Source organism: Populus euphratica, unplaced genomic scaffold (genome assembly GCF_000495115.2).
Source record: "Populus euphratica unplaced genomic scaffold, PopEup_1.0 scaffold46.1, whole genome shotgun sequence".
Lineage (NCBI taxonomy): Eukaryota > Viridiplantae > Streptophyta > Magnoliopsida > Malpighiales > Salicaceae > Populus > Populus euphratica.
The window spans coordinates 883,681-897,415 of NW_011499852.1; the positions used below are offsets into that span (position 1 = coordinate 883,681).

At 33.3% G+C, this 13,735-nt stretch overlaps 1 protein-coding gene across 1 annotated transcript; it reads right to left on the reverse strand.

The window, feature by feature from the left end:
- Positions 1 to 1,904: 1,904 nt before the first annotated feature.
- Positions 1,905 to 4,365, reverse strand: LOC105121765 (wall-associated receptor kinase-like 20). Its single transcript, XM_011020549.1, has one exon. The coding sequence runs from the start codon at positions 4,235 to 4,237 to the stop codon at positions 2,300 to 2,302; it is 1,938 nt and encodes a 645-aa protein (XP_011018851.1). The 5' UTR covers positions 4,238 to 4,365; the 3' UTR covers positions 1,905 to 2,299.
- Positions 4,366 to 13,735: the final 9,370 nt, after the last annotated feature.

Genomic DNA, 13,735 nt, shown 5'->3' on the forward strand with positions numbered 1-13,735 from the left:
TATATATATATATATATATATATATATATATATAATTTACATTTATACAAGGTTAGAAATGAGAAGCGAGAGAGAGAGAAAAAGAAATATTTTAGTATCAGATTAAAAAAATAAAAAACACAGAAATCAATTTTGTTTACGTACCCTTCCTCCGCGAGGTTAATGATTTTTGAGGTACTTAGACATTACGCTCTTGAAACTTTCCCGCCCTACAATTTTTTTGTTTGTTAAATGCAAGCAAAGGTGGTGAAAGTTACCCTTATAATTAACAGGTTAATTATATTTAGCAAGGTTAATGGCGATCAAAACTTGCATGAATTATTAAAGGATAATAATTATCTCAAATTAAAGTTTTTTTTAAAACTTAATCCCTTCACATTTTACTCGCAGAATCTTCACCGTATAAATTATAATTATAGAAGAAACTAAAATATTGGTGTTTTTAACTGTTCATTTACGGTAACTCCTCTATCATTTCATTACTAATCATAGCCAGTTATTTGCTTTATAGGTCCTAGAAATCCTTTGCATTAGGTCACAGATCTTTGTTTCTCTGAAGCGAAAATGTTTGATCTTCATATTTATTTGAAGCGTCTGTATGCGGGAGTAGCAGTTAAGAATTGCTGGATATCATGTCAGAATTTCCCCATCACAGCTACAGAGCCCTTGGGTGGTGAATAAGGAATCCATGCCGAGGCTTCTTCTTCTTCTTCTTCTTGTTTTTTTTTTGAAAATGAGAACGCACTGAGGTCTAAAGACGAAAATGAAAGGTGGTAGAGGCGCAAGAAGAGAAGAAAAATTAAAAACTCAGAGGCCCTCCCCACTAAGGGAACAAACATCCTTCGTTCTCAATATCCTGCTGCTAAACACTCGAGAAAGAATTCACTTAGTGCAACGATTCTCCATTGTATATCAAAGAAAGTGTGCTTAGCTATTAATTACATGATCTATGCTTGCATCATGCTTAAGTAATTATGTAACCATTGTTGCTTTTCATTGCTTGGCTTTGGCAATACTTGTTCATCCTCCCTTCTATCTGCCATTTTTTACCATATTTTTTGAGTTTTCCAAGGGCACTGTTTCCTTTTTTTCTGATAATTCACAGTTATTTATTTTACCTTCATACATATTATTGTTTTAAAACCCTTCTCAGTTTGATAAGTGAATTCAGAATTGAAAATAAACCGGCTTTAGAAAAATAAAAGAAGGTAAAATTAAAACTCGGATTATTTCATAATTCTTTTTTAATAATCACCAAAATTAGTTTTGTTAGTGAGAACTTCTTTATATATTTATTTTTTGTTCTATTATTATCAATCCACTAATCACTCCCTGCACTTCAGAAAAGATGGTGTTCCATTTAGAAAATGGCAGGATGTATAATTATTTGCACCAAGTATGTAAAAAACAACTTAGCTTTTGACTAATACCCAATCCCTTTTCTTTTTCTCCTTTTTTGAGGATGACTGATTATATACCACCTACTGTCTTTTACTCTTTAACCATGGTGTGGTCCTAATGCCAATTGGAATTCCCTAAGACTACATGAATGTGGATGTTAATGGGAGCATGCACACGTATAATTAACCAGTTTAACCTAAAAAAAGCAAAAAAAAAATAAAAATAAAAATCAATTCTTGAGTTTTGAGAACCAAAATCTATGGACATATCAAGCAATTACCACTTTGCTTAGTCATTAAATTATACCATAATCTAATTAGTTAGTTAGGTTTTTTTTTTTTTGAAAAAAATAATAATCATATCCCCTCTTATCATGTGCTTTATATTACATATATGAGATCTCAGGAACTTGACTCCACATAAAATCGAAAGGGTAAACTGAAGAAAAAGGAAAACAAAAGGTCTATAGATGCACCTGGATGCTGATCTGCATTCAGGAGTTACTAACTAGTGAAGTTTTATTGCAAGTAATGATTTCCCATTTGAAAAGGAGATGGCTGCTTTTTTCTCCTAGCTGCTAAATTCCTACAGATTCCAATTAGCTTGCACATATCTGGAAGACCTTGTCTTCTGGATCATTTCATGCTTTTTACACAAAGCAAGCATCCGATCCCTCAGTGTATTTTATTTCCCTTCATGTCTTTCCACCCGCTCAGATTCATCCTTGGAATCAATTTGATTGGTGTCATTCTCTTACCATCATTTCGACCACCTCCTGATCATATCCACACCTTTTTCTTTACTATATAGAATATTCAAAGACCAATATATGCAACAATAGCAGCATATTCTCATAGTCAATTACCCTGAAAGGCATGCATTAATCCCAATTCAATCCTCATAATTCAGAACCTTGACCAATTTCCTCTAGCTCTATTTTTACCATGCGTTCAAGTTTTTGAACAACCTCTCTCATGCTAGGCCTGTCTGCTTTCTTCTCCCTTAGACAGTCAAAGGCGAGCTCTGAGAAGAGTTGTACACTGTTCAGTACATTACTTGATGGCTCCGTGCCAATTAGCCGTTGATCGACAACCTCCATGACTGCACCATTTTTGGCTGCTTGGCTCACATAGAGAGCTAGGTTTACATCATCTTGATCTCGTGAGAAGTCGATGGGCTTTTGAGAAGTGAGAAGCTCTAACAGCACAACCCCATAACTATAAACATCACTTTTGTCAGTTAACTGGTAGTTTCGATAGTACTCAGGATCCAAGTAACCTAATGTTCCTTGAGCACAAGTCGAAACATGGCTCAGCCCTGGACGAGCCAGTCTAGAGAGCCCAAAATCTGAGACTTTAGCGTTGAATTCGTCATCTAGTAGTATATTTGTTGACTTGACATCTCTGTGATAGATGGGAGTGTAGGTCCCGGAATGCAAATAGGCCAACGCTTCAGCAGTTTGCCAAGCAATTCTCAACCTCTCTCTCCAACCCAGAAAGGTACTGGAGCAATTTCCATGTAAATGATCATAGAGAGTCCCCTTAGAAATGTATTCATAGATCATCAAAGGTTGCTCACCTTCCACACAGCAACCCAAGAGTCTAACCAAGTTCTTGTGATTGACTTGTGAAAGTATTCCAACTTCATTGAGTATTTGTTGGGTGCTTTTGAGGTTTCCGACTTTAGCTGACTTAACAGCCACCACAGTTCCATCTTGAAGCTCACCTTTATAGACCTGTCCAAATCCACCACTCCCCAAAATCCTATCTTGCGAGAAACCATTTGTTGCTTTCTTCACGTCTTTCAACTGGAACATCCTAGCATTTTTCCCACTATCACTTGATTTTAACATGTCTTCTCTTGCCTTGTCTAACTTTGCTTGATTAAAACGTTTTGAGGACTTGCGTACAGTAATTAAAACTATTATTGTTCCAAAAGAGATAAAGCAGATTACCCCTATTGAAACCTCTAAACCCAGGAGGCCTGCAGCTTTCGATTTATGCTTGTTTCTGAAGCAAGTTCCACGAACATGGTCCCAGTAATAGCCCCTGTTACAAAGGCAGCGAGAGAGGCCACTCCTTCCAGCAGGTAAACACTTTGAGGGTCCAGAACAATCAAGCTTGGAGTTACAGATAGGTTCTGGCGGAGAAGCCCATTGAATTTCTACTCCCTCTTCCCATTGACTAGCAGGCTTTTCAGGATCCAAACTTAGGATGCTTCTAAAGGCTTTACAACCTGAATTGTGAAGCCGAATCCTGTATGCTGAGGGCATTCCGCCTGCAACAAAGGTGCAGCAGGGTCTGAGATCAGGACTTCCGGCACACTTAAGCGCTCGGTTTTTGTCAACGTGTCCTGAGCTCTCCAAGTAGCGATGACAGAGACTAGAAGGAGTGCAATTGAGAGGAGTGAGTAAGAGCCGAGGTGAACAGTTGTAAAGAAAGATAGTGTTAGAGAAAGTGAGATTAAAAGGGAGTGTCTGGTTTAATCGCAGGCCCTCGCTCACCACCATGTCTTGAGTAACACATGCGCTAGACGCCGACACCCATGGTGATGGTTGCACCACCATGCGCTGGAATGAGGCCATGATCCTCAGTACAAGGTAAGAACTTCCATTCATGGCATCAAAATAAAGTTTCTGAGAATGGGAATCGCAGCGAAGATGATAGTTTGGATCACCACAGGTTGACTTTGTGCTCAAAGGATATGGAACTTGCATTGAACCACAGTTGGGACAAGTCTTCTGAGAAGAACAAAAACAACCAAGGAGAAGCAGGAAACAGAAACAGCTAACAACGAAATTAGGAGGGGTTGCAATATGTTGATCAGCTGTGATCATCTTTTTTGAGCGTGGAGATGAATTGAAGAGCTGGAATCAGAGAAGTTTTGGTACAAGGAGGAAGGTAGGATTGAGGCTAAATAAATAGAAGGCGAAGAAAAAGAACAGAATAAAGTGGTTATGAAACGACAATTGAATCTATGTGCAAAACACATCAACTTTATAAATTTATTGGACTGTTTGATTCCTCCTATGATGTGTTGCGTAGTAGGTTTGGAATTTTCTAGCCTTTTATGCTTCTATATAATGAAAGCTTTCGCTAGAAAAAGGTTCCATATTATAGTCTTGTTGCCCTTCACATTTTTTTCTTCTCATCATTCTTTCAATTTCAAATGGTCCAGCACTATAATATTTAATTAAACTAGAAATTCCACCACATTTTTATTACCTTAATTAGCCATATGCGAACACAAGTACTAACCGACCCGCACAACATGGAAAAACTACAGAACGGTTACATACTTCAACACAATCTTGTAAGGAACGGGTCAATTTAGTTTCATAGGAGATTTTCCCTAAAGAAAATGTTAGAATGCTAGAAATATATATTGTTTACCATAAGTTAGCTATATTGCTTCTTCTTCTTCTTTCGCATTTCAATATAACTAAATTAGAGAACTAATTTTCTATAGGGAAAATCTCAATTTACATTCAAACCTGTATATTCGTTCTCGATTTTGATCCTAAACTTATAAATTTTATCAATGAGGTCCCAAATGTTTCCTACATTTCTCAATCATGTCCTTTTATCAATTTCTTTTAAGAGTTTATGTCCAATGTACATATTTTACTCACCAAAGTGGCACTAATTTAAAGAAAATCTGACATAAAAGTTAATGAAAATTAGTTTTTTCAGTATAATCTATATATTTATGCACTAAAACAATATTAATTTAATAAAAATTGAACCTTACGATTTTGAAACACTTAAACTTATTTAAGAATGAGTATATAGGTTTTGGACTAATATGACAAATATTGGTATGGTGTTTACATATATATAGTATAATCCCTATATCATTTACTGCGTTGTGTTACGGGTTGAATTACATTTTTTTGGACTAAAAAAAACTCTAGTGTTTTTAATGTATTTTTTAGTAGAATAGTAAATTTAAATTATATAAAGATTGACCTGATATGACTTAGTCAACTTGGTAGGTCCACAACTAAACCGACAACTAAGAAAAATATAGTTTAACTAAAAAAATTAAGATATTTTTTAAAAAAATATTAAAACAACAACATTTTAGATCGATTCAAATTAACTTGGATTGACTTATAAAATCCGCTACTTAGTTCCTAAAACCCTGATAATTCTATAGAAAAGAAGTATTTTTTTAATTAAATCTAATTTTCAATCAACCCAATATTGAATAATGAAATTAAAAACAAAATTCAACTAAAAAGAAGTTGAGTTAACCCTGGTTAACCTGTCAAACCTAGGTCATGAGATCATGATAATCCTATAGAAAGAAAATCAAAAGAAATTATGAAACTCAATAATCATTTAACCTAATGTTGAAGAACAATTTTTTTTTTAAATTGATTAAAAAGAGGACACAAGAAACCACTCGAATCAACCTGCTAAACCTGTGACTTAGGTTATGAGACCGAGATAGCCTTATAGAACATAAATAAAAAAAATTTATAAAGTCTAATTCACAATCAACTCAATATTAAAGGATAAAATTGAAAAAAATATCAACTAAAAAAAAAGAAAAAAAAAACTAAGTCAGCCGGATTAACTCACGTGAGTCATAAGACCGTAGGGGTGTAAAAAAAAACCGAGTAACCAAAAAAACCAAGAAAACCGATGAAAAATTAACCGAAAAAACCAAATCGAGATAAAAAACCGATTAAACCGATTACTAAAATCAGAAATCTTTCTGGTTCAGTTTAGTTTTGGTTTTGCCACTGAAACCAGTGAACCGCACCAGTCCACCCATAAAATAAAGTTAAAAACGACCTAGTATAAATAGTACAGTAAACCTAAACCTAAACCTAAATGACATTATAATTTACTCCTGCAAAAAAAACGACCTAGTATAAATAGTACAGTAAACCTAAACCTAAATGATATTATAATTTACTCCTGAAGCTGTCGTATACACCAGACCAATTCTTCTTCCTTTCCCCTTCAATTTTCATCCTCTGCCTCTTGTCCCCTTCATCTGTCTCTTTTCTAACCGATTAATAAGTAAGCAACCCACACCTCTTGCCCCCTTCATTTGTCTCTTTGAGATGTGACTAGGTTGTTGACTATGAAAGATGCGTACTATAAAGAGGAAATGAGAGTTGTCGTTAATAATATGTTTTCAGAGGCCCACATGCTAGGTGAAGGGTGAGCTTTATGTGATATTCTGTTTCAGATATATAATGATTTTTCCTCAATTATTCTTTGTAAATTTCCAGAAGACAACCTTTCGACCATTTTTACAATGATTTCTATTCCAAGCTTTAAAAGAAACTTTAATAGGGTTAATGTTGTTGTCATGGTCTAATTCAGAATTGTTGGCCAAGCTGCTTCCACTAGAAAGAACTAGTGGATTTTCTCAAATGCTAGTAATGGAGGCTGGAATTCTGCTGCCTCTATTGGAGGTTAGGATATATTCCAGGTACTTCGTCCTTTACTTCCTCTTTACCATTCACTCCTGTGCTAGTTGTCATGAAAAATATTTTTCTTTGTTTTTCTTTTCTTTTTTAAATTGTCCAAAATTCTTGAATATTAGCTAACTAGTTTCTGTTTGCCTAAAAAATTTCTTTTCTTGTAGGATGATTCTGAAATTCATTGCTAATTTTCTTCTGGAATAAAGGTACTACATGTTGGAACGCAAAACTTTACTTTTATAACTCATTTTATTTTTATGATATTCCTCTTGAAATTCATTCAAGCTTTGTGTATCCCTTTTCTTCATCCAACACCCTGATCATTTATATTGACTATTAATTCCCATTTGCAAACAATTGCAGTAATCTTCGTAGAATCATAAGGACTGGTACAATTAAAAAAAACAAAAAAAAAACAACTTCTAAACCGGATTTTGTTTTTTCTTAAAAAACTGAATTTAACTTAACCAGACCGGTTCAATTTGAACCAGTTTCTGGTTCGGTTTGGTTAATTTTTAACAAGAATACTATAATTTGGTTTGGTTGGTTTTTTGGGTCTAAACCGAACCGAACCGAACCATGAACACCTTTAGACCGTGATGACATCATAGAAATCAAATAAAAAGAAGTATAAAACCTAATTCTCAATCAACCCAATATTGAAGGGCTAAATTGAAAAAGAAATAAAAAAATTAACCCAAATGAACCCGAGTTAATTTGTTTAACCTAAGTTAAGAGACTAGAATAACTCCATAGAAAGAAAATAATAATAAAAAGTTATAAAGTTCAATTTTCAATCAACTTATATTGAATGCTAAAATTGAGAAAACCTAGCTAACCCACAAAACTCACGACCCGAGTCATGAGACCATGATAATATCATAAAAAGCAAATTAAAAATAATAATGAAGCTCAATTTCAAACTAACCCAATGATGAAGCATGAAGTTGAGAAAAAAATTAATTACAAAAATAAATAAATCAAAGTCAACACAGTTAACCTGCAAAACTCACGACCCCGGTCATAAAACTATGAAAACTTCATAAAAAATTAATGTTGGAGGATAAAATTAAAAAAAAAATGTATGAAATTATATATCTTCTCTTTTCTTTTAAATTCATAGTTTGTTTTGGATATAGACTTAAACTCTTGTATTTATCTTAGTCTTCACCTGACATATAATCTTGCATCCAATAAGGTTTTCTTCTGTTCCTCCCTTAAATTGGATTTAAAGAACCTTCTTCATTCGATTCACCAGATGGAGAATTAAAATCTTTTCTTTCTACTTCTTCATTTTTAGCATTCACACCTTCTTCAAATTGATTTTGATTCTTGATTTCTTTCTCATCACCCCACTCTAATACATCAACTTCCTACTCATCATTACTTCTTCCCCACTCTTATTTTTTATTTCAACAAATAATGCATCCCTACTAATTACCATTTTCTTTGAAACTGGATTGTATAGCCTGTAGGCTTTTAACTCCTCACTTACACCCAATAAGATATATCTCTCACTTTTATCATCCAACTTCGATCTTCGATTGTATGGAATATAAACATGAGCGACACATCCAAATACTCTAAAATAATATACAGTAGGTATGTTACCACTCTAGGCCTCTTTAGGTGTTACCTTCTTCACAGCTAAGGTTGGACTCCGATTCAATATATGTATCGCCCAATTGACAGTTTCAGGCCAAAACTCCTTAGGAATTTATTTCTCTGATAGCATGCTACGTACCATGTTCATAACAGTGTAGTTTTTCCTCTCTGTCACCTCATTTTATTGGGATGTGTAAGAAGTAGTAAGCTGCTTAGCTATTCCATTTGCACCGTAAAACTAATTAAACTCCAACAAGGTGAATTCTCCATCTTTATTAGTATATAGACAAAAAATAAGATACACTTTGAACTTAAACACATCAAATGCCTCAGAATTTTCTGACAAGAAATAAAACCAGGTCTTCCTACTATAGTCATTAATAAAGTTAATTAAGTACCTTTTGTGGCTATGTGATTCAAGCTTTATGGGTCTGCAGATATCAGCATGAACCAATTAAAAATATTGTGAAGCTCTTCATAAACTCATTTTGAAAATTACTTTTCAGTGTTGCTTCCCCATCATTCAGTCAGAACACACCTTTCATGAAGCTTGGAGAATTGGTAGTCCTCTTACCATTTTTATATAAATAAGAGTTCTCAGTCCCTTGAAATTAAGATGTCTAAATCAAAAGTGCCATAAATACGAGTTATTTTCAGCCATAGTTTGAAAGCATGTTGTGGCTTGAGGCATCACTAAAGCCAACATAACAAACATCCTATTTGCTGACATTCTAGACTGCATAATTAATCCCTTTATTGGATGATAAATGTTGCACATCCCATTTCGAATTAGAATGGTGAGATCTTTTTCTTGTAGTTGGCCAACACTCAAAATATTATTTTTTAACTCAAGCACAAAGTAAACTTTAGTGACTACCTAAGTTATGCCACCCATTTAAAGTCTGATATTTCCTTTTCTCATTACCATCATCTTTGAATTGTCTCCAAATTTCACTAATTGCTTGAACCTTTCATCAAGATCTAGAAAAAAAACTTTTGGTACCACACATGTGGTTACTGCACTCGGAGTCTAAAAGCCATATATTCTTCATTGTTGTTGAATTGTTCATCTTGATATATGACATTAATAACATCTCCTTGTCTTCATCCAACTCAGTGTAGTTTACAGTGTTTCTTAAATAAGGGCACTCATATTGAAAGTGACCTAATTTGTGGCAGCTGAAACATTCCACAAGAGCTTTATTGAAAGGTTGTCTATTCCAACTTCGACCTCTTCCTCTAAAATTCCCACAAGCTCTTCCTTTCCCTTCAACTTTGTACTCTAATTAGTACTTAAAAGTGCATTTTTTATCAAGGTTTTATGTCATCATTTTGCACTTGAAGTATCAATAACTCCTTAACTAAAACATGTTTTATAATAATATATCTAATAATATAAGATACCTTTAATTTATAGTAAATGTTAATTTTAAATGCAGGCCTATCACATAAATGAAAGGATTGATTGATGAATTTAAGAACTGAAATTGAAAGGACAAAGAGATGGCCAAACTTAGAAAAGAGATGTCGGTGCAATCCAAACCAGAACACTGTTCGGTAATTAGGTCATATCTGGAGCTGTAGATCTCAGATTTAGGTATACTTTATATGGATGGAAAGGTAAGACATAGGCCTACAACTTTCATATGGAGCCCAAGATCTAAAAAGGCTATTTTCAAGTCCAAATTGTAGCAACAACAAAGAAGTCCGAATCTGTCTTCCAGCTCGAGCACTGTTCAGTGTTTGGCCCATATCTGGAGTTCTAGATGTCCAAATGAGCTGAATTGTTTACATAAAAAAGATGAGATAATTTCCTACAACTTTCATGTTTTTAAGTGGCTCCAATTTTGACGTTATCAATGACGTTTTGGGAAGACAAGAGAAGATAAGAATTGTCACCAAATCAAGAGTTGGTCACCAACTCATCAATTAGTCATCAAATCAATAGTTCTCAATTTTGGCCTATAAAAGGAGGAATTTGCCATGCATTTAGGCATCTTGGTTTCCAGATCATGCTCTTGCTTTCTCTCTTTGTATTTTTTGTAATGTTTATGCTTTGCTTTCATTAATATCAAGTTTATGCCTTTCATTTCCTTTCCTTTACGTAGTTAACTCTTATCTTATTTATGTTCTTATTTTGTTTATTTATTTTTCTTTCTTTTATTATGTCTAGCTAAGTTTGTTATGTCAAGGTGAAAAGGTTACACTAATGGTGTAAGAATAAGTATAGTGTAAACTTAATATGGAATTTAATGTTTGATACTAACATGTTTTGTATTTGTTATCTTATTCACTCTTTAATACTTTGCTTGTTAAATGACTAATCTTGATTTATGTTGTATAACACTTGGTACAACAAATGCTTGGCACTTTCATAGTTCATATTGTATGTTATAACCGACACCTGAGCTATGAAAGGAACTTGATTTGTTGTTAACATAAGTTATAATCATGAATGCTTGATGAAATTTACAAGTATTAGCATTAATTGAATAAGATGACTAATGTAAGCATGCTAACAATCTATAATCTGATTGGAACCTCCTTAATGTGTGGTTTTCAATTGAATAATAAGAGTTTATACTATACTTGTTTGACATACCATTAGTGGATCCTCTAACATTGACATTTGTTATTATCATCATTTAGTCCTTACATTAATATTTCATCTCCAAGTTCTCATCCTTTTTTTCTTCTTCTCTTTCTTTTTCTTTATTATTATTATTATTATTATTATTACTACTACTACTACTACTACTACTACTATTATTGTTGTTGTTGTTGTTGTTGTTGTTGTTATTGCTATTGTTGTTGTTTATAATTTTTATTTATAATTTATATAATTAACCTCCCTATGGTTCGACCTCGGTCTTGTCAGGTTATTTATTACTTCAACACTCCTGCACTTGGGCGAAGACATCAATCCTTTAGTCGTGTCATACTCATCTCTTCCTTGATCCTTCTCTGAATTAATGATGTTTAAAATATGTTCTTCCTCCTTCTGTCTGTGCATCCTCTATTCGTAGACTAATAGGTTGCTCCAAAGTTCATCTATGGTCATGGTGGAGAGATCATTGGACTCTTCAATCGAACATACAACATAATTGAACTTGAGAGTCATCGATCTTAAGATTTTCTCAATGATCACACTCTACTCCATTTTTTCTCCATGTGCTTTCGTCTTATTTGTAATGGCCAGTGTCTTGGCAAAGTATTCATCAACCTTTTCACCCTCCTTCATGCCAGGAATCTTGAACTCTCTTCGTAGAGCCCTGATACTTTATTCTCATCGAATACTAGATGGCCTTTGCAGTCTTCTTATTGAGAATGGTCTCAATAATATTTCTATCTATAGCTTGGAATAGATAGTTCTTAACCTTAAAATCTTTTAGTTTCAGATCTGTAATGATCTTACGTTGTGCCTTTGTTACCTTTTCTATTGCTATAAGTATCTCGTTCTCTATCAAGTCCCAATACTCCTTCGATCTGAGAAAATTCTCCACGAGCATAGCCCAATGGTCATAATGACCATCGAGCCGTGGAATAGTTGGCTGAACAAAGCTGTTGTTCTTTATCATTATGATTCTCTACTCTCTCTTTTTTTACCGCTCACTCTTGCTTCTACCTTAAGAAGTTGTAGTTTCTCAAAACACTCAATCAGCCCCTGTGAGACTCTGATACCACTTGTTAAATCTCTTGCTTGAAACTAATGAATAACTCACTATGTTTGAGAGATCAATAGCATAGTTTATTCAATAAACATTGGCTTTATATATAAGCCTTTTACAAGGAAAACATAAAAACAAACTCCATGTTCAACACTCCTTAAAAACATGGTAAGAGGCCTAGACCAATTCAAATATTATTTTACACTAACAACTCATCCCAACACTCTTTAAAAACATGGTAAGAGTCCTAGACCAATTCAAATATTATTTTACACTAACAACTCACCCCAACAATTAAGGAATTATTAAAAACAAACAATAAATTCAATTAAATCTTAATGCTTCAGCACAGACACACACATGTGTGTGTGTGTGTTCATTTCTAGAAGGTGAATGACCTAGACGTTAAATCTCCAAGTTTATTTTTTGTCTCATAAATCCTTACTGTATTATACTTTTAAGTTTTTGGAAAATTCTTGCAACAAATTTAACATGTAATAAACTCTTTTCACTTATAAAAAGCAATTCATCTGGGGTTATAATGACACTTGGATTACGGTATTTTTTTGCTTATATATATTGGTGTCACTACAAATATGATAACAGAGTTATGAAGAATGTGTGTAGTCATATTCAATTAAATATTTTTTTTGTGAGGCTAACATTGACTTTAATTAAAGATAGATAATATTTGGAAATGTAGTTAAAATGTGTTTTTTAAAAGATTTATATTAGATTTTTTAAAAATAATTTTTTAAAATTTTCAAATTATTTTAATATGTTGATATTAAAAAAAATTTAAACTGTAATTATTATTATAGTCTCGAACATCTATTCCCATGGAGTTTGTAAGTATGAATGTATAACAGTTTTCTAAAATTCAATTGTTTTCTTATAGTAATCAAGATTTTAAATTGGATTACATAATAATTAATGTGTTAAATACGCTACTACATTTGATTCTTTTTTATGCTCATTTTCTGTTTACTCTTACAAAGCATAATTATTTTATTTTCGTTTTTTTTTTTAAAGGGCACTATTAACGCAACTTGAGGGGAGAAAAAGGGAAATTACAATATTGAATAATGCCTTGCTTTTTTTTTTTTTTTGAAATTCGAATAATGCCTTGCTGATTATGGAAGTTAAGACTTTCCATGTTTAATTTAATGCGCGTTCATGCATTATAAATTGACACCTTTTGAGTGGAACTTTTCCATATAGTAATAATTTTTTTTTTTTTTTATTTACGTGGGGTGTCCGGGCCAGCTTGTGCGCACCACGACTAATCCTCACGGCCCACTAAATACCCTGCAAACCCAGCAGGCAGGTAAGGCAGCGCGGGGCTGACAGACATGCAACTCCAAGGATCGAACCTGTGGCAGTGGAAGGAGCAAATACTCCTGCCACCGCTAGGCTAATGCCGTGGGTGCTTTCCATATAGTAATAATTGATCGTGTACTTGGTGACTTGTAACTATTCACTATGTTACTAACATACTGTTAGTTAATGCTGTAATGATTTTTTTAAAATATTTTTTATTTAGAAATATATTAAAATAATATATATTTTTTTATTTTTTTAAATTTATATTTTAAGTATTTCTAAATGGCACCTAAAT

Bases quoted from the DNA above. Each gene is read 5' to 3' on its own strand.
- LOC105121765 (XM_011020549.1), bottom strand. From the start codon at position 4,237: ATGATCACAGCTGATCAACATATTGCAACCCCTCCTAATTTCGTTGTT.